At 58.9% G+C, this 20,465-nt stretch overlaps 2 protein-coding genes and 2 long non-coding RNA genes across 16 annotated transcripts in view; 2 read left to right on the top strand and 2 right to left on the bottom strand.

Annotated features, from left to right (window-relative positions):
- GNB1L (G protein subunit beta 1 like) overlaps positions 1–1,367 on the bottom strand; it is a 40,936-nt gene extending 39,569 nt beyond the window's left edge. For 3 of the 7 annotated variants that reach the window (XM_015251827.3, XM_031670293.2, XM_015251829.3), the window contains exon 1: positions 936–1,073. The gene's annotated coding sequence lies outside the window, so the exon portion shown is untranslated. Of the gene's footprint in view, positions 1–935; positions 1,076–1,124 lie in introns of those variants that run through there. The other 4 variants (XM_072953225.1, XM_072953220.1, XM_072953221.1 and 1 more) reach the window with 4 other exon arrangements.
- On the top strand, positions 954–10,461 carry LOC116276692 (uncharacterized). Its single transcript, XR_012066351.1, has 3 exons — positions 954–1,043; positions 2,118–2,189; positions 10,385–10,461. It is a non-coding gene; the product is annotated as an uncharacterized lncRNA (long non-coding RNA).
- A 227-nt stretch (positions 10,462–10,688) lies between these two features.
- Positions 10,689–13,471, top strand: LOC140690940 (uncharacterized). 3 transcript variants are annotated; one of them, XR_012066350.1, is made up of 5 exons: positions 10,689–10,838; positions 10,921–11,010; positions 11,946–12,114; positions 12,419–12,544; positions 13,085–13,471. It is a non-coding gene; the product is annotated as an uncharacterized lncRNA (long non-coding RNA). The 3 variants fall into 3 exon arrangements; XR_012066348.1 differs by lacking the exon at positions 12,419–12,544 and having other exon boundaries at positions 10,691–10,838; XR_012066349.1 differs by lacking the exons at positions 11,946–12,114; positions 12,419–12,544 and having other exon boundaries at positions 10,694–10,838.
- The window catches only part of TXNRD2 (thioredoxin reductase 2), a 31,835-nt gene continuing 22,658 nt past the window's right edge, over positions 11,289–20,465 (bottom strand). For 4 of the 5 annotated variants that reach the window (XM_072953213.1, XM_072953215.1, XM_072953214.1 and 1 more), the window contains 7 exons: positions 18,697–18,833; positions 16,279–16,374; positions 15,841–15,933; positions 14,419–14,490; positions 14,226–14,323; positions 12,439–12,652; positions 11,289–11,514 (listed from right to left, as the gene is read on the bottom strand). In XM_072953213.1, the coding sequence (XP_072809314.1) occupies positions 12,529–12,652; positions 14,226–14,323; positions 14,419–14,490; positions 15,841–15,933; positions 16,279–16,374; positions 18,697–18,833 (620 nt within the window). In that variant the 3' untranslated portion in view covers positions 11,289–11,514; positions 12,439–12,528. Of the gene's footprint in view, positions 11,515–12,438; positions 12,653–14,225; positions 14,324–14,418; positions 14,620–15,840; positions 15,934–16,278; positions 16,375–18,696; positions 18,834–20,465 lie in introns of those variants that run through there. The other variant, XM_072953217.1, reaches the window with a different exon arrangement.

The following is a 20,465-nucleotide window of genomic DNA, read 5'->3' as shown; positions in this document are numbered from 1 at the left end:
CATCCCCATCCCTGCCAACAGCCCAGCACCTGATCCCCCAAGTTAAATCCCACTTGCACTGTGTACTCTCACTGCCCCAAAATCACCCCTGCAAAGGGCCTGGAGAGCAGTGATCACCACCGCTGAGTGGCCCAAAGAGGCAAAGACACAGTAAAGGAGGCTGTAGGTCGGGAGGTAAGGTTCCCTTCCAGTGCAAGGAGCCCTCCCACTGTTCAGCCTGAGGGGAGCCATCTCGCCAGTCTCTCTGCAACGAGAGGTCCACTCGTGGCCTCCACAGAGGCTTCACTCACCCCTTGTGCGATCTTACCAACAATCCCCCCCTCAACAAATACCCCAAGGCTCCACTGACTCCTACCTAGGGGCACCGGTCTGCACTCACCTTCGGGGCAGCTTCCTACCTGTTTACCTATCCCCACCATGGGAGCTCCTCCGGGAAGGCACGGCTTGTTGGTCTTTCCACCCAGCACTTCTCTGGGTAGCCTGCAGCATTCGGAGCCACAGGAGCCCCCAGCACCTACCTCGGCCACCTAGGCTTTCTGGAACCTCAGATACACCCCCCACCCTGGGGGGTCTTCGACCTGAAAGCCCGTGTCATCCTAACACTAAAACACCTGCTAGGGCACCAGTGGCCAAAGAGACAGCACACGAGTGAATGCTGTCCACTGCCAAGCCCAGTCCAGTTCCTCACCGAGCTCTGGAAAAAGCAATGACTGCGAACCACTCTCGCTCCTGCCATCCGCGAGGTGAGGTGGTGACTGACCACGCGCGCCCGCGTGCCGACGCCCTCCCTCCCAGGACGGACCCGCCCAGCTCTCGCTACTTCAGGGAGCGGGGTCCTCAGCCATCCCCCGAAGGGGGAGTGTGCTCCCGCGACCCCGACCCGGACTCGGACCCGCGGGCCAGGGGTCACGCGCCGGGGCTCGAAGCCCACTTACCTGCGGCCGCGCAAGGTCCGGCCACGACGGCCCGGCTCCCTCGACGGCGAGCCCGAGCGCACCTACAAAGCGGACGAGACCGGCCGCCGTGAGGCGACGCCAGGCCCGGTAGGAGGCTCGAAGCGCACAGTCCCGGCGCGGACCGGGAGTCAGGAAGGGACCGAAAGGCGGAGACCCTGCCCCACTGACCCTCCGGCCGCAGTTAACGACGCCCGGAGAGAGCAGCCCGACTCTCCGCCGGCCGTGTCGCGCGGCCACGCCCCCTGCGTGCGCGCCGCCGTCCCGTACGTTCCCGCGCCGGACCCCGGCTCGCCCCTCGCTGGGCTACCGGCCGAGCCGCGCCTGCGCCGTGCGCCTTGGGGACGCGATCGCGCAGGCGCTTCCGAGCCCTGACAGCGGGGCAGTGTGGCGCGGGGGGCGATGGGAGCGCGCCGGGCCCGACGCCGCGCCGAGTGCCCCGAGAGAGGGCGGGGCCGCGCGAGCAGGCGCAGGCGCGGGGAGGGCTGTGTCCGTCCGGCGGGCGGGGCCGCGCGCGCAGGCGCAAGGCGAGGCCTGGCGCTGAGGGCTGGTTAACTGACGAGTGGCTGTGGCGCCCACCTGGTTCACCCCAGGTCACTGCCCTGAGTTCCTTCTGAGCGTCAAGAGGGGTGCTGGGGGCCGAGGGCACCAGACAGGGTTGGTCACTCAGGGGCTACAGCGCTCACCGGCCGGTGTGCTCGCCGAGTGCGCCTCGCTGGAGACCTGCCTGGGGCCCGGGCTGCGCACCTGCCGCCCAGGAGCGACAGGGAAGGGTGGCCCGGAGACTGTTCCCTGTGGGCCCGGCTCCCTCGCCGTGGGCGCCGCTCACCCAGCGAGGCTGCACCCCGACACTAGGAAGGCCGGTGCCGGGGGAGCTGATGCCCTCCGTGCGCGGCCCCTGCTTCCGCCCCGCGTTCTCGCGGTGCCCACGCAGCAGGGGGAAGCCACCCCAGGACCTCGTGCCTCGGGGACCCCAGGTCGGGGAGGGTTACCAGGACCAAGGTGGCAGAGGTCACTGGAAGTGATGTTAACACCAGCTCCCTTTCTGCCCTGGTCTAGCGACTCCTTTCATAAAACCATCCCTGAAATGTTATCTGCATTTACACCCAAACTTACTCGCTTTGATCATCGAAACGAATCAACGATTACATTGTATCTTCTCAGGGTCTGCGGGGCTTTCAGCTGCCTAGCCAAAAATGCTAGAAGTGGCACCCAGCCAGGAAGCGCCTTCTGGAAGTGAGTGAAATTTGTATTTTTCGGTTGTGTCTTCCCTAATTGACCTGATAATTTAAACTTCCTTGCCTCAAAGGAGAGGGGGAGTTGCCGACAGTTTGGCAGCTCAGGGCAACTCAGTGTGGTTAGCAGAGAGTGGGCAGCAGGCTTGTGCGAAACCTTGATCAAACTGGGCCAGGCCATCAAAAAATGCCTTTCCAGAACTTTTTTATGACCCCCAAAAGAAATTCTGTCCCCAGAACACTTCTCCCCACCACCCCTTTCCTGAGCCCCTGGTAACCTCTGTTCTACTTTGTCTATGTTAATTTGCCTAAGCACCTTGTATAAAGGAGATTATACACTATTTGTCATTTCACTTAGAATGTTTTAAAGGTTTAATTATGGTGTGGCACCTATCAGAATTTTTGTTCCTTTGTAAGGCTCAGTAATATTTCTTTACATGTATGTACCATATTTTGTTTATCCATAAATTTGTTGGTGGACACTGAGTGCCTTCCATCTTTTGGCTCCTGTGACTAACGCTGCTGTGAGCATGGGTGTACATGTATCAGAGTCCTTACTCTGACTTCTTTGGGGCATATTCCTTGAGTGGAATTGGTGAGTCATAGGGTAACACTACATTTAACTTTTTGAGGAACTGAGCCTGGTGCCCCTGGGGTTCCTTGTGCTTCAGTCTTGTAATGAACTGAATGTTTGTGTCCCTCCCCTAAATGTGTTATGTTGAAATCCTAATCCCCCATGTGATGGTATCAGGAGGTGGGGCCCTCTTGAATAGGATTAGTGCCCTTAATCAAAGAGCCCAGAGCTCCCTCACCCCTTCTACCATGTGAGGACCCAGAGGAAGTCAGCCGTCTATACACCAGGAAGTGGGTTCCTACCAGACACCGAATCTGCTAGTGCCATGACCCTGGACTTCCTGGCCTCCAGAACTGTGAGAAATAAATTTTTGTTGCTTATAAGCCACCAGCCTTGTTTCTGAGACAAGCTTTTGGAAGCCAGTGTTGCTGCTGTGGGTCCCCCGCCCAATTGATGTAAGATTTACTTCAGTGAAGTGCACAGATCTTAACAGCACGGAGCTACTATTAATCAAGCTGCTATGAATATTCTTGAACAAGTGCTTTTTGTAATATAAGGTTGCATTTCTTTGGGGTAAATACCTGGGAGTGGACCTGCTGGGTCATGGGGTAGGTGCATATATTAATAGGAAGCTGCCAAGAGTTTTCCAAAGCAGTTGGAACTTTTACACTTCCTCCAGCAATGCATGAAAATTCCAGTTGCTCCACGTCCATGCTGACACTTGGTATCATTAATCATTTTAATTTTAATCATTCTGGCAGGAATCGAGTGATCGGTCATTGTGGTTTCGATTTGTCTCCTGGGTAACGAATGATGTCCATATTTTTATGTGATTGTTAATCATCTTTTGTTAATTTGTGAGAGTTTTTGCACACATTCTGAATTTCAAAGTGTCAGATGCATGATGGAAAAAGCGTTCTCTCAGTGTGTCACTTCCCTATTCATTTTCTCCCTGGTGTCTTTTGAAGAGCAGAAGCTTAACGTTTTGATGGCTAGTGCTTTTGCACCCTAAGAAATGATGCAACTCCAGTGTCATAAATACATTCTCCTTTGTTTACTTCTGGAAGTTCTGCCACTTTAGCTTTTACATGAAGGTCAGTGGTGTATTCTGAATTAATTTTCATGTATGGTGTGAGTTACGGGTTAAAGTTCATTGTTATCCATAGAGAAATCCCATAGTTCTAGGAGCTTTTGTTTTGAAAAACCTATCCTCTTCTCTGCCACCTCACCTTGGCACTTTTATTAGAATCTGATGGCTGTGATTGGGTGGGTGGGTCTAATTTTGGACCCTCTATTCTGGTCCCCTGATCTTTGTCCTTAGTCCCAACTCATCCTGTCTTATGTACTGCAACTTTATAGTAAGACTTAAAATTACATAGTTCAAGTCCTCTAACCTCTTTCCCTTTTTCGAAATTATTTGGGCTATTCTAATTCTGCATTTCCATCCATGTTTTAGAATCAACTTGTCGATTTATAGGAAAAATCAGCTTGTCAGTTTCTAATGGGATTTTAATTGGGATTGTGTTGAATCCATAAATAAATTTGAAGATAGGGAGCATCTTAACAGTGTCAAGTCTTCCAATTCATGCACAGATTATATCCCTTGATTTATTTAAGTCTTTATCAATTTCTTTCAAGGAATCGTGATAGAGTTCAGGGCACAAGTTTGGCAAATTTTGTCAAATTTACCTCTAAGCATTTTATGGTTTTTGATGCTATTGTAAAGAGTATTTACAATTTTTAATTTTCCAATTGTTTTTGCTAGTATAGAAAAATAGAATTGACATTTTATCTTGAGCTTTTGCTAAATTTACTTATTAGTGCCAGTAGTCATTTTATAGATTCCTCGGGGTTTTCTGTGTACGTGACCATGTCATCTGCAAATACAGACGGCTGTGCTTTCTTCTGTCCCATCAAATGTCATTTGTATGCCTGTCTGTAACAGGTACATGTGTACCTACACACAGTGCGTATAACTGTGATTTCCCCTCCCATTACAGTGGCCGGGACTTTCAGGAATAAAGTTTGGTAAAAGCAGGAGCAGGTGTCCTTGACCTGTTCCTTGTCTCGGAAGGACAGTGGCTGTTCTTCCGCCGTAAAGTCCAGTGGGAGTTGTCGACAATTTTCACAGATGCCATCTATTAGGCGAGGGAGTTTCCTCTGAGTCCTACGTTGCACGAGCCTTGTTTTTTTCATAAATAGGTGCTGAATGTGGTCAAATGTGTTTACTCCACAAAGAGGCTGTACCTCTTTGTGTTATATTTAGTAGTTGCCCTAGGAGTTTAAAACATGCATCTTTAATTTACTATAACCTACTTACAGTTAACGCTGTACTGCTCCGCATTAAGTGTAAGAACCTTGTAACTGTAACATTCCATTTGCAACCATCTTTTTGCTGTTGTTGTAGGTTCTCATTCATATAAACCCAAATTGTGCGTTGTTATAATTCTTGCATTAATCAGTGTCTTAAAGAAAATAAGAGAAGGAAAAATAGTGTTTTAAATTTACCTGCTCATCCACCATCTCTTCATTTCTTCCTGGTGTAATTTCTCTTCAGCCCAAGGAACCTCCTGCTGTAGTCCCTGCAGTCCACACAACGGGTGGCAGTTACCCCGGCTGTCACCGAAGTGTCCTCACTTCTCTCCTACCTTTGAATAATGTTTGTGCTGCACATAAATTTCCGGGACGGCTTTCTTTCCAAACATAAATTTGGTTTTGTTTCTTCCCATCTTCATTTTTTCTGCTGTGTAATCAGACATGTGTACCGTGTCCTTACTTCCCTGGCTGCTTCCAAGATTTTATCTTTATCTTTGATTTTCAAGAGTTTGACTATGCTGTGCCTTAGTGTTTGGGGCTTTGGGGGTTTATACTGTGTGGAATTGGCTGAGATTCTTGTATCTGTAAGTTGATCCAAAACTCATGACATTGGTCATTGTTTCTTCAAATGTTTTTTCAGCCCCTTCCTCCCTCTCAGGCACCGTTACACTAGACTTTCCAACGTGGATCTCACCCAGTGTGTTCTTTTCTCCAGTGGGTGGATTCCCTCTAGTTTCTGACTGCTTTGGGTGATCTTCTGTGTCTTCAAACAGGTATCTTCTATTTTGTGTAGAGTTGATCACTTTTGTCTGTGAAAAAGGCAGCTTTATACAAGCTGCTCAGTCACTGCCCATTCCAGCACCGCCATTTGCTTGACAAACACCAGTCCTGCTGTGCCTGCTGCAGGGTTAGTGAAACCGCCAACCTGGCGTCCTGCTCCCCTGTGTGGCCCTGGCACACGAGAACCAGAGCTGGGGAGCCGAGGGAGGTGTGACTAGGCTCTGAGCTGCCTCCAGCAGAAAACATGGCCAGAAAGATTTCCCACCAACGTGACCAACTGCTGTGCCTCAGTGTGTATGCGGGCACCGCACAGGGGACAGAGACGTGAAGAGGAGGCTCTTTCAGGGCAGGACAGAAACGCTGTTCAGGGTGTTCTTCCTGGAGGGGGAGGCAGCAGTGAGGGAGCAGCCTGGGTGAGGACTGCGGGCCAGGTGTTTGCTGGGGGGAGGCAAGGTGGCAGCTGGAGAAGTGACCTGCTCCCAGAGGGCCTCCCAGGACAGGCGGGGTCCTCATGGCGGCCCTGGAGGGTGGTGGGCGGGCCCCCTGGCGCAGCACCCTGCCCTGCGTGCCCAAGCACCTCTGCAGAGGAGCCGGGTGCCGGGTGGCCTCTGAGCTGCTGAGAACAGGCCGACATGAACAACACTCCACTTGTAGGCCATCTCCCTGCCAAGGACTTTGAAAACCAAATACCGTCCGAGCTATGGAAACCCAGCCGCTGGTGGGCTGTCAGGACATTATTATTACAATCACCCAGCCCACTTCCAGCCACCAGGGCAGGACAATGCAGCTTTGAGGGCTCACCTGCCGTCCAGCCTCTCCCACAGGCAGGGGCCTGGCTGCACCACCTCGCCCACAGGGCTCCTAGGCGGTCTGGGCATCAGTTTTCTCACTCGTCCAATGAAACACATCCAGACGTTGCTGTCACCGCCTCCCACTCTGTCCCGTCTTGACCCTTGTTGCTCAGAAGCCTCTTACGTCTGCTTTGGGGGAACTCAGGGGTGTAAAATTCTTAAAAGATGCTAAGACCACGAGGGGCCGCTAGCCTTTCTCACCACATGGGGGCCGCGTTGCTCACTATGATGAGAAGGGGGCCTGTGGGTGCCCTGCCCACTGGCTGGTGCCCTGACTGGGTCAGGGCAGGGTGGGGAGCTGGACCCTGCAGGCTCTTGGCCCCCAGCTGCTACATTACAGGGCCACAGCGCCTCTCGTTTGTGGTCCCACTTTGTTCCCAAGCTTTGGTGTTATTTGATCATCAGTCATAAGCCATAAAGATCCTGATTTTATTAGGGAAAAAAAGACAAAACAAAACTTAACTCAGTGGAACTGCAGGGCCGGATCACCATCCCCTGAAACCCTAGAGGCTGGAGCCTCAAGACCTGAGTGGGGCCTGTTGCCACTGGGCACCCAGGTAGAGGCTGGAGAGGACCCGCCAGGCCTCCACAGTTTCCAGAGATCTTCACCCTGTGGCCCAGCTCCCTGCCCTGTCCCTGGTGGGGGCCAGCTCTAAACAGCAGGCACACGAGGGACGGCGTCCTCCTCCTGCCCACTTGGATGGCGCTGGGATGGCTGCTGGGACCCTGCTTGGGTTTCGGGATTAGGGACACCCGAGCACCATAAACCACGTCAGGCTGGGATTAGGGGAGCTCAGCTTTAAGATGCTTTGCAGGGCCCTGGGGAGGCACAGGTGCTTGGCTGGGGCCCAGGACACGCAGGGCTCCCTGAGTCCTTGGGGCGGGACCAGAAACCCGAGAGCTCCAGAAGCTGGGCCGCAGGAAAGACCGGGCCTGGGGGAGAGAGGACGGCTGGCCAGGCCTGCTCAGCAGCATGGCCCTGGCCGTGCTGCTCCACAGACGGCAGACCCAGGTCTGAAGGCCGCCCACCTGTCACGTGTGACCGCGCTCCTGCGGGTTAAGAAGCAGCATCTGTATAACAGTCTTCTCCCTCCCAGCGTGTCAGGAGAAGCAGGCTTCAACCTCCTGTCGGGCCCAGGCTACTTGGGGGCGGGCACACAGCCTCTGTCCCTCTCATTCCCAGCGCACCATGGCACCAGCCAGAAGGGGTGCTGCCCAGGTGCCGTCAGGGTAGCTTCCCTGTCATGCGGGTCTGGAACAGGGAGTGGTAACTCTGGCCACATCTGCTGGGCAGGGAGGTGGGCCTGGCAGCGATGCTGGAGTGCTGGGCATGGGAGCCCAGGCCGTCCCTCTTGGCATCATCCGGCCCTGTCCCTGCCCCTGGGGACCCCCAGCTGGACGTGTGCACCATCAGAGTGGCCTGTACGCGTGAGCTCGTGTCTCCCAGTTATCAGTCTCTTGGCAGAAGAATCTCAGAACTGTCTCGTTGTCTCCAAAGCCAGATACTTTTGGCTGGACCTGCCCCAAAGGTGCCTGTGTGCCTCCTTCCTTCCCCAGGCTCTCCCAGGGAGGCTCCTGGCAGCCCAACCCCTCCACGATCCAGCCCTGTTGGAACTGGGACTCCTGGCCTGGGCAATGCCCCTTCTACCTGGAGAGGGCCCAGCAGACACTAGTCAGCAGTGTCAGGCACCTCCCCTGGCTGGTGTGCAGACAGGCCTGGGATGCGCAGAGCCTGTTCCAGTGGCCCCTCCTCATCCCTCCTGCTCTGTTCCAGGGGGCCAGGCCAGTGTTCATGCCCCTGCCTGGTACAGAAAGGACCTAGGCAGCTCCCAGGGCCACTCAGCATCCAGAGAGAGCACAGCGGGCTCCGATGGGGGAAGAACAAAGCAAGGTCAGGGCACAAGGTGCTGTCCCATGAGGCCCCCTGGCTCTGGGAGACCTCTCCTGCAGCCCTGGGGAGACCTGATGTGGGGGTGGGGGGAGGGCCAGGAGAGGGTAGAAAGCAGTGGGAGGAGGCAGAGGCAGTGCAGGCCAGCCCAAAGGCTACAGGGGCTGCTTTTACTGCCTGTAGTCCTGGGAGAGGGTCTTTTGTGCTGGTGACCCCCAAGGAGGACCTGGGGCTCCATGAAAGCCCAGGAAGCAGGAGCTGGGCAAAGCTCTGGGGGAGTCAGCCCGCTCCCTACACGAGGCGGCTGCCGGCTAAGCAGATGCACTGGGCGGATGGCAGGGGAACAGGGCAGGCACAAGTGGGAACAGCCTGGGGCTCCTGCCTCAGACTGGCCAGCACAGAGGAGCCTCTCACATGGACTTGTAAGAATGTGCGCAGCGTGAGCACTGGGCAGTGAAGCCCCACAAGGGGCCCCTGGCCAGGGTGGGCTGGGCACCCGGAGTCTGAGCAGGCCTGATGGCCCTGGGTCTCTGAACCAGCACATGGTCCGGTCCACTCAGGGTGGCCCTCTTGTGGGGCCCTGGGCCACGGGCTCTGGCAGCTCTGCATCCAGCAGTGAGCGGTGGGTGAGGGGCTCAGGCCCAACCCTGGGGAGTGTGCTGGGGCCAGGGTACCCTGAGCTGCTGCCTGGGCCAGGTGAGGTGAGCCAGACCTGAGGCCACAGGACAGACCCCCTGACCTGCAGGCACCACCTGATGCCAGTTTCTCATGGGGCAACTCCGCCTGTGAGGGCCCCTGGCTGGGCACTGTGGTCACCTCCTCAGCTGGGCCTCCAGCCACGTGAAAGCGTGGCTGGCATGTATGGCGGTAGGGGTGTTCCCTGCTATGCATCCAGCAAAGCTAGGAGAGGCTGGGGGGCACCAGCAGCCTGTGCAAAGTGTGCAGGGGGACCAGGCTGAGTCTGCAGTCCAGCACTCCAGGACTGGTCACCCTCCCTGAGTATCTGCCCTCCTAGGGGCCTCAGGGGGCTGGAGGAAGGCGGGGTTGGTGGCTGGAGGGTTTCCCAGAAGAGGGTGAGGCAGGGGAGGGGTGGGCCTTGCCCCCAGCAGCAGCCGCCCCACTTTCTTGCGCAATCAGAGCCATAAGCGATGAGCACAGGACGTCGGGGGTAATTGTAGGTTACAAGGAACAATTTGAGGAATTAAAATCATATTTTCATTGCACCATAAAAACATGCCAAGGCGCAGGAAGGCGGCCCTGGGCCCAGGTGGAGAGCACCTGGCCTGTGGGGCTCTGGCCCCTCTCCACGCTATCTGGGAGGAGGGACTGGGCATGGCTGGGCCCTGAGAGGGGGCTGGTGACCATGTAGTGACCCTGGAGCCAGGGAGTCCCGAGGGATATGCAAGAGAGAATTCCATGCAGCCCAGGGCATGCACATGTCCTGCTCCCCATGCTGACTCACACCTGAGACACAAGCTCACGGCCCCTCCTTAAGTGTGGGGCAGAGGGCCTGGGCAAGGGAAGTGTGGGTCTGCAACCCTGCTCCAGTGGTCCCCCTCCCTGCACGTGGAAAGACCAGCGCAAGGCCCCACGGTGGCCCAGGTGACAGCAGTCGCCGGGCTAGACCCTTCACGGCAGGATCCTGGGGCTCCCGGTGCCTGTAAACTGGGCCAGGGCCCTGCCCACGCTGACCTGAGGGCGTGTGTGCCCGGTGCAGGGGAGGGACCCCAACCCAGGCGGCGCCCCAGGGCTGTCCCGGGCACCATGGGTGATTCGTTCCCTCCTAGGGAGACACACCGGTTGCGTGAACCTGCGGAAGGACGTCGCGGACACGGCAGGAGGAAGGCCGCTCTGGGAAAGGGGATGCAGGGCCCGGACCGGGCGCGGCACTTGCCTCAAGGAGCTGCCCTGTGCACACGGAGACTCCCCGACCCGCTGCAACGCCCACGTGGTCACGGGAAGCAGGGGGCCGTCTCAGGCCCCGCCCCGGTCAGCTGACCCCCGCGGGCCCCGCCCCTCCTCCCTGGAGGGGAGGCCCCGCCCGGCGTGGAGCGCGCCCTCCCCCAGGGTCCCTGGCGGGGCTCCGCCAGCCGTGCGTTAAATGGGACACGGCTGATCTCGCGCCGCACTTGTCCGAGGCCCGGCCCCGCCCAGCACTTGGCGTCCTAATTGGGCGTCTGAGGGCCGCCGCACACGCTTCACGCGAGCAGCAGTGTCTGAGGCTCCCGCAGGCCCATTAAGGTGCAAAGACATTCCTTTGTTCGTTGACAAGCGGGGTCCCACCCAGGGCTCCCGGGCGGCAGACTAAGTGATGTTTTCTTAGGGAAGACACGAGATTAACCGCCGCTAAAGCCCCAGCACAATGCCGGCCCTGCCCGTCCCTGTCAGCGCTGTCTCTCCGCCTGACTGACAGGTACGGTGGTGCCGGCGGGCCTCCCTGGCCTGGCGGCGGGCTCAGCCGACAGGCTGGATGGGGGCACAATGAGGAGGTGCCAGCCATGGGGGGCAGAGCCTCCAGGCCCTCCAGCTCCTGTCGCCAGCTACACCACTGGCAGGTGGCTCTGGAACAGAGCCGGTGTTCCCACCCCTCCCCAGCCTCCCCGCCTGCCACTAGGCACACAGAAACCTGGCAGGGGGGTGACAGGTGGGTGACCGTCGTAGGGCTACGTCGGGGACACCATAGGCAGAGCACACTTTAGAAAAACACCCTCTTTATTTGCGCTCTGGAAATGCCAGGGGGCTCGGACGAGGGCAGCCCACGGTGGGGTTTCTGCCCAGGTCGTCATGGGCTGGCATCAGCATCTGGGGGTGCGAGGAGCAGGCCTGGGGCGACAGTCCCCGGAGCCATCCCTGCAGGGCACTCAGCAGCTGGTCCAGATGCATGAGGCAGAGGTGACGTGGCCTAGGCTCCAGCGTCCTGCCAAGGATGGGGGTTATCAGGGGGTGTCCCTGTGGCCCCACACTTTCCCACCCCCACCAGCTGGCACATTGCTGTCACAAATACTCTAAGATGTTGGAATTCGGGGCTGTGTTGGCTGTGATACCCTGAGGAGGGTTTCCTCTGGGTGCCCTTGGCCTGTCCATATCAGAGGCAGCCCTGGCTGGGGGCTCTGGGGGACGGGTGCTTGGAGTGCCCCAGGAGAGGCCCTGGGGCTGGCCCACTACCCACTGACCCTGGCCTCAGCCAGGCCCCTCACGCCTGCCTGCGGGCATCTTGTGGGCACTCACTGCTGTGTCCACAGTCCCCTTCAGCCCTCTGGACCTCAACCCAGGAGGGGCTGACAGCCAGGGGACACACCCTCAGGCCAATAGTGGAAAGGCCCTGACCACATGCATCCTTCTGGCTAGGGTCAGGCAGGGACTCACTAATTTCCACCTAGAGGAGGCTCAGGACGAACATCACACCCGGGGTTTCCGGCCACCCACCCAGCCCAGCTCTGCAAAGCCTAACAGAACCAGATGTGCAGGCGGCTACATGTACAAGGCTGCGTCTCCACCTTCTGGGCAAGAAAGAAAGGTGCTGGCACAGCTCTGAGCAGGACAGGCGGGAGGGAGGCCTGCTGAGCTCAGCCTGGGGGTTGACTTCCACACCCATGTCCCCCAAGACTGGCACTGTGGGGTGGGCCTCCCGCACCTCCTGCAGCAGCAGCCCAGTGGGGGTCTGGGAGTGCTCCATGGGGGGTGGGGCCCTTGGTAGCCTCCCTTCCCAGCTGTGTGACCTGGGCACAGGGCCCACCTGCCTGAGGTCACCTGCACGGCAGGTGCAGCCTCTCCCGCACCTGGAGAGCAGTTCACAGAGGCACCCACCCCCTCACACACAGGACCTACCCCACGTGCCTACCTGGATCTGAGCCTCTGCCCAGCCTGGCTGGGGGGTAGCAGGTGTGCCGTGTGCCGTGTGCCCTGGGCCCTGAGGGATGGCTGTTTAACCTCAGCAACCCGTCACGGTAGGGTCCAGGCCCGAGCGCTTGGAGATGCGCAGCTTGACCACCTCCTCAGCGCAAGTGGGGTGGATGCCCACAGTCCGCATCACCTGCTCGTAGGAAGCCCCACACCTGCACGCCAGGGGACGGGGATGGTGATTCAGGGGCCAAGTCAGCACAGGGAGGCATGTTCAAATCCCCTATCCCAGGGATGGTGCACACAGGGGAGGGCCTCCTTGCCGACCCGCAGCCCTGGCCCCCACCCTCTCTTTTCTAGCCAGCAGCCAGGAACACCTGCCAACACCTGTGCTGGCCCTGGCCCACCTCCCTTGGAGCAAACACCTCGAGGCTGCAGCAACCAGGCAGCCCCGCCCCTGGCCCAGCTCTCCCCTGCCCAGCCCTAGGCTCCAGCCTGGCCTCCTACTGCCCCCCGCCTGCTGGGCACAGGCCCATCTCGGGCTGTACTCCAGCTGGACCTTCTGCTGGGCCCCTCCCTCTCCATCAAGGCGTGGGGATGGGTTTGAGCCCACTTCTAACCGCCCCTGCCCAGCCCCCTCCCTGCAGGCACAGTGCATGTGGACGCCAAGCTGCACCACCAACTCTTCCTGGATCTAAGCGCACAAGTGTCAGGACATCTGACGGTGAATCCCCAGCACGAACAACCAGTATGTGGATTCAGACGTGGACAGGAAGCCCCCGATGGGCAGTCCTTGTCTGAAAAGTGGGCCTCATCACTCCACTGACTTGCTCCCGCCTCCTATGTGTCCACTGTCCTGATGCTAGAGAACTGTCACCACTTTACAGCGCCAAATCCTGTAACCCTTGACAACCAAAATGGGTCTTGGTGTTTTAGTTAAGTTTTCAGGTTTCAAATAAGGCCTGGCAGCTTTCTACTATTTATTTTTAACTCCTTTTCCTGCGAATTGCCAGAAGATAGACATTATCTTTCTACTGGCCTGTTTGTCTTATAATCACTACCGTTGCCCGTGGGGGAAGCTGGGGTGCCCCCAGGGTGTCTGGTCTAGACCCTTGGCCTTCATGGCCCCCATCAGCCTTCCTAGGTATGAGTCTGTTCCTCAAGTCCTCGCCTTGTCCTCAGACTGCCCACCTGCACCCCCAAGGCTGGCTCTCGGCCACACCCCCATTCCCCTAAAGCACACAGGGCACTCCAGGGGTCCACGCAACCTCCTCTGTGAGGTCAGCCCTCTCTGCCCCTCCCTCTGCCTCACCTCTAGTCTTCCTGCCTCTGACAGCTCCTGTCCAGCTGCCCAACATCTTCACTCCCAGAAACCCACTCCCACCAGAGCTTCCACTGCCCTGGGGCCCCCACCGTGCACGGCATGTGGTCATGACCAGTCCTGGAGTCACTCACCCACCAGGTGGCCCTCCCAGCACACTTGATGCCCAGGCCCTGCTTGTGACCCCTGGGCCCTCAGCCCCCAACCCTCATTCTGAGCAGAGAAGACCCACACCATGGCCCCTCAGTGCTGGCTGGGGACATGTGCTTGTTCCCTCTGGCCAGTGGCCTGGCCAGAGATGGATGTGACTGACTCTCAGGTGACTAGACCTGCCCTACTGGGGAGATGCTTTTTGAAAACACAACCAGCACATGTGAGCCAGCTCGATGCAGCAGACTTCCGGCCGCAGTGCCGCCAACATACAGGGAACGCCAGCCTGAGCACTGAGAAATGGCCTCCAGACTTACTTGATCCCCAGAGCAAATCCTTGAGTAACTTCGCCCGCGTTAGGGCCAAGAAAGTGCAGGCCCAGCACCAGCCGTGGGGGCTCCCGCAGGCACACCATCTGAAAGCCACATGGTCAGTAGGGGCACGTGTGGTGGTGGGGGTCTCTCAGCCCCGCACCTCCCGTGTGCCCCGGCCAGGCTGGCGGGCGCTTACCTTTATGTAACACTGGGACGCATCCCGTTCTGGCACCGTGAACTCTAGTGGTTTATAATACGCGTGATACACCTGAGTGACAAGGTATCAGTTCCCGGGGTCAGTGGCTGTGGCAAGACGAGCCTGTGGGCATCTCACAGATGGGCGGGACGAGGGCACAGCAAGGGGCCAGAGCCACCTGCTCCGCCAAGAGGTTGTGGTCTGGGGCGTGGACAAAGCTTCACTGGCCTCAGAGGTCACCCTCACCCTGTGCATGGCAGGCAGCCTGCAGACAGACCCTCTCCCATCAGCCCCGAGGCCCCCCAGAACCACGGCAGCAGAGTGGGTGCCACCTGGCCAAGCGCCACTCTCTGCCCCAATGCAGAGCCCAAGGAGCGCACACCAGGCGGACGCTGCAGAGAGTAGGCAGGGTGACCGTGGGCCTGGCTGCCCATCTGGCCTCCCTCAGGCACCCTGTCGCTTGCCGGGCCCTCACTCAAGCGAGGAGGCGGCGGCCCACACCGGAGCTGCCGGACAAAGGCTTTCAGCGCCCGAGAATGGCCGACAGCGCATGTGGGGCTGCGGCCGAGTAAAATGTGAGCAGAGCCCTCACATGTGCTGCACAGCCATTGTTAATTAATGAACCTGCAGAGAATATTGTTCTAACGAAGACAGAACTGAAAAGAAAACAAACAAAGGGGATTTGGCCATTCAACATCGTGAAACATAAAACAACCATGTGGAATGCCACAGACATATGTCCCAAGGCACTTGTGACGAATCAAACAAAAAGAGCAAATAAAGTGCTGTTGATGGAGCGGATGGGGTGCACGGGCACGAGCACGCCCTGGAGCTGGGGGCTCATTCCCAGAGGGCACTGGGCCACTCTGGGGGCAACGTGGGGTCCGGTTTCTCCCGGCCTGCCCGTGATGGGCAGCAGCACCCACAGCCTGGCAGGTTTCAAAGCATCTCGCATCCCGCCAGCTACCCGGGGCACCCCTGTGGCCAAAGCAGACCCCAGAGGCACCCCCATTTGATGACGACCCTTTTCTCGGGTGGGGACCCAGGTCTGGGCTGTTGGAGGCCCGCAAGGACCAGAGGCGTGGAGGTGGCACAGGGAGGCAGAGGCACCTGGGGCAGGGCCAGGCTGGGGCAGGAGGGCAGGGGTGGAGGGGAGCAGAGGTCGGAGGGCAGGACAAGCCTTTCCAGGTCGAGGGAGACACGGGCCACACTCCAAAGGCCCCTCCATCACTCCCACCCATCACAGAGCCCTTGCTCGTTCTGGGCCCCCTGCCCCACTTTGTGAGACTGTAGGCCCCAGCAAGCAGGGACACCCACACTCACACTTGCCCGCCCAGACTGTCAGGGAGGAGCCATGGTCGGGGTGTGAGGGCCACATCGGCCTGAATCCTGGCCACCCTGCCCCGTCAGGCCCTGACTTACCTCCACACTGTCCTCTCCATGGCGAGCCACAGCCTCCTCCTCTGACAGCCCCACACAGCCATACTCCAGAGGGGTGAAGACGGTTGTGGGGACCTGGAGGGCGGGCCCCAGGTAAGGCACGGCCCCGGGCCCCAAAGTGAAGACCCCCCGTGGGGACAAGCAGAGCAGTAGCTGCAGGCCAGTCCTCAGGTGGGCGGACACCCTCACTTGTTCCTGGGCCTCACCTCACACACGCCCACGCACACTCATGCACAAGCACACTCACATGCACACGTCCGCACAGGTACAGGTACACTCGGTCATACACACACACGTCCACATGTGCACACACATGCACACACTTGGCCATAAGTGCACGCTTGCACACACACGCACGCCCAGAACGAGCTGCCCCTCCTCAGGCTGGACTTAGCACTCTAAAGAGCAGGGCACACTCACATTGTCGTAATCCATCAGGTCTGAGGACTGGCCACAGAGCCGCTGCGCCAAGAGCCTCCCGGCCATGATAGCTGTAGGCGTCAGCTCAGGCCGCCCCTGGAAGGAAGGAGTAACTTTGGCATGACCCTAAGTGTGTCTGTGTGGTGTCCCCCCAACCCTGACTTCCCAGTGGGGTGTCTCCCTTCCAGAAAACCCCAGACTTGGTCAGCTTGTTCCCATATGCTCCCTGTCCTGCTCTGGGGAGACACCTGTGGTCACAGCCCCTTCCCTGGAAGAGGAGGTAAGCTGCTTCCGAGCCCGGCCACACCGGCCACACCTCCCACATTCGCTCGTGGGACCCCTTCTTCCTGCTGGTGACCTTGGAGAGCAGCCCCCATGACAAAGGGCAAAAGACACCCTGCCAAGTCGAACCAGCTGCGCTAACCAGGATTCGGGCTAAGACGGCTGGGAGCACCCTGTGTGCTCGGACACACGGCTTGTCTGGCACGTCACAGCCCATCACAAAGCCCACATGGACGCTCTCCTGCTGGAGGCCCCTGGCCCAGGGTGTGTCCTGCGAGGGAGCAGGGGTGGCACAGCCCCCATGTTCCCGCACGCGACGGCCTGGGACGGGCTGCCAATCACCCTGCAGCAGCAGGAAATGCAGATGCTGTCTGACATTCCAGAAATGAATGGAGATCGGCAGAGATAAAGCCGTGAAGGCAGCCCGCGCATTCCACCGGGCCTGACTAATGCGGAAACGTCCACGCAAGGCACACAATGCCTCCCCGAACAATGGCTGCCCCGCCGCCCGCGCCGGGGCCCCGGGGGCCTTAGCCGCTCCGACTGCTCAGGACAGCCTTTCTGAGGGAGCAGACAGCGTTTTCAACAGCAGTGCCCGGGCCGTGTGTGTCTGGCAGTGCCGTCAGAGGCACCATGGCGGACAGCGCCCCGCTGCAGACAGGCCCGGCTCCCCGGCTCAGACGGCGGGCCGCCTCAGCACTGCCTGCTCAGCGGCCAGGTCCGCGGGGCCGCGAGCACACGAGAAGCCTCGCCCACACCGACGGGACGACTAGATGGCCAGATCGCCCAGCGGGAGGAGCAGCCAGAGCGCTGACCGCGCCCAGCAAGCTGCCCCCGCAGTCATGACACAGAGGCCTGCACCCCATGCACCCTCTCACCAGCCTGGGCTCACGGAGGGGACGGGGAACAAGGTCCAGGCAGCAGCCAACTGGCTCACATCTGAGCACGGGCCACGGGGACGGCGACCCCTCTGGTACAATGGGGACACCAGGGTCCACGCTGCCCCGCAGGAGGGGTCTGGGTGGCGCCAGGCTTCTGGCAGGACAGACCCTCTCAGATGGGCCGGCTGGCCCTTCAGGAACAAAGGGAGGCCCGGCTGTGCATGGCCTGGCCCCAGCCCACCTCCATGTGTGTGCCAAGCTCTCTGCAAGCCCCCACCCACCATGAGCCAAGGCAGGGCTGGCCAGGCTGAGAGAAGGACGGTCCCATGGTGGTGGTGACAGCTACCACCTCTTCCGACTCCACACCAAGCATCTCTAACACCTGAAATAGTTCACTTGCTTGTCATCTGTGACTCCCACCAGAATGTCACCTCCATGAAGGCTGGGTCTTTTGTCTGTTCCTGCAGTGTTCCCAGAACCCAGAAAAGTGCCTGGTGCTCAATGCAAGTGTTTAACTGTACCCCTCAAACTCATGTCTGCCCAGACGCTCCGACTGTGCCCTCACTGGGAAGTCAGGGTCTCTGCAGGTGTGACTAAGGCAAGGACTGCTGTGAGGTCAGCCTGGATTCGGCTGGGCCCTAAATCCAAGGAGAAGGTCCTGCTGAGAGACAAACAGGGACACACAGGCCCTGAGGAGATGCCCTGTGAAGACGGGCCAAGCTCCAACTGGGACGCCCAGGCCTCAGAAGCTGGAAGAAGCGAGAAGGATCCTCCCAGAGGAGAGAGCGCAGCCACAACACCCTGATCTCAGGCTTCAGACAATTTCTGTTGTTCCGAGCCACCCTGTCCGGGTCTCACCACTGAGAGGCCTGCAGGGCCTGGGGCCTGGCCTTCCTGAAGACCTGCTGCACACGCACAGGTCAGACCCACTACTCCCGAGGCTTTGGGGCCACAGCTGACCTGCTGTCCTGCTGGGCCCGAGAAGAGGGGAGGGGCCTCTTGGGGGTGTTAAACTGCCCAAGATCACAGGTAAACCAAGGCCAAGAGGTTGAGGCCGGCCCGCGGTGTGCACACACAGCCTCCCTCAGAGCTGACCTGCGAGGAGGTTCACAGTGGGATCCACTGACGGCGCCCACACGGCCCTTCACAGAAGGGAGGAGCGTGGAGGTAGGAAGTGATGCCAAGCCCTCCTGGGGCTCAGCCCAGAGCCTGTGTCAGCCCTGGGGCAGGGGGCAGGCAGCGGCACAGGCCTCACCTCTGCCACGTCTCCGATGGCGTAGATGTGGGGAATGGAGGTGGCTTCCTGGGCGTCCACCAGGATCTTCTGACTGTCGGGGCTGGTCCGGACACCAGCCTTCTCCAAATTCAGACTTCCAGTTTCCGGAACTCGACCTGAAGGACACAGAGCAAGGCTGGAAGGTTTTCTTTAGAGGTTTTGACCTAGACTCCTTGGTTTATTTAAAACCTTCTCAGAATGTCCACTTAGAATTGGTAGAACATCAAGTACCAACAGCATCAAGGGCCTCAAACACGTGCTCACACATCTGCAAGTGCAAGTTCATGTATGCACGTACGTGTATACGTGCACATGCACACACACATGCACACACCCGACATCTGCACAGAGACTCCGTGAAAAGACGAAGCAGGAACGGGGAGGAAACCGGACACAGAGTCAGGAACGAGACTTCCCTGAACATATCCTGTGACACAATTTTGGGTTTTTAAATCATATAGCCAGTTAACACACGTACATGTTCAAAAAATAAAATCAAAAATAGAAAAATCCCTATAAACTGTAGACAACCTGAAACAGAGGGGCCTGTTCCATGTGACCCAGTGGCACAGCACAGAACCCACACGGTCACCCCACCTGCAAGGGTCGCGTCCTCACAAGTGAAGCTGCTAAGAGGTCTGACGGGTCAAAGAAGGCAGTTGAAACCCAGGATGTCAGCTTTGATTTGGAAATTTCGTGATTTAAAAAAAATACAAGGTTCTGGTTCTGACCCAGAAAAGGCGTAGAAGCAGCAACAACCCCAGGGCGAGGGGCCCCAGCCCAGGCTGTCCCCTGACCCCCTCCCACTGCAGGGCCTGGGCTCCGAGGGGCCAGGGACCCCAGGCCATGCGGCAGTGATGGACAGGACAGATCCCTGCAGCACAGACAGATGGACGGGGCTGCATGGCCCCAAGGCCTCGGCTGGAGGAGAAGGCGGGGACACACGCTGGGGCTCCTGTCCCTTGCGTGCATTTCCCGGTGGGGGTGTCTCAGGGTCTGTGAGATAGATGCCTGCGGGCCTGGTGAGCCCACAGCCCCTTAGGTCCATCCTCACGTGGCCCTCCCTGGTCGGCCACCCTCCCTCCCATGCGGGGCTTTTCCCAAGGGGTGGCGTGGGGCAGGACGGCACTCCACACCCAGCTGACACTTCTGTCTGCCACCGGCTGTGTCCACCAAGACAGGCTGTGCCCTTGTGAACCCAGAGTCTCCAGTGGGCATCCTCCCGGTGTGGCAGGGAGGTGTGGGCCCACCCAGAGAAGGCAGAGAGCAGGCACCAACTCACAGCCCGCTCAGGGTCTCAGGGCCCCCAGCCCATCCCAGGCAGCTCCTCCCTGCCCGTGCATCCGAGCCCCAGCTCCAAGCCCCCCAGAACCCAAACCGTGCACCCACCCATCCTCGGGGGCGGTCAGCTGGCGAATCCAGCCCCTAGGGGAAAGGCCAGCCCCGGGGTGTCTGCACAGCTGCCTCCCTGCCAGCTCCACGTGCTCCCAGCCCTGGGCCCCGTCATAACTGGGGTGCCTGCAAAATCCTTTCTCCCTCAACTCAGAGAACATGGCCTCACTGAGCAGAGGCCACTCTTCCTGCCCGACCCAAGGAGGGCAGCGAGCAATGCCTAGGGCTCCCAGGGGCTTGGGCGATCCTGGCAGCAAAGACGACAGCTTCAAAGGCACAGTGCACGCAGCCCTCTGCAGCTCAGACCCCAGAGGTCAGATGGTGGGAGGTGCCAGTCAAGCATCCGGAGCCCCAGG

The sequence above is a fragment of the Vicugna pacos genome, chromosome 32 (assembly GCF_048564905.1).
Source record: "Vicugna pacos chromosome 32, VicPac4, whole genome shotgun sequence".
In the NCBI taxonomy this organism is placed as follows: domain Eukaryota; kingdom Metazoa; phylum Chordata; class Mammalia; order Artiodactyla; family Camelidae; genus Vicugna; species Vicugna pacos.
Note: the sequence above shows the minus strand (reverse complement) of the source record. Positions and strands in the feature narration are given on the sequence as shown.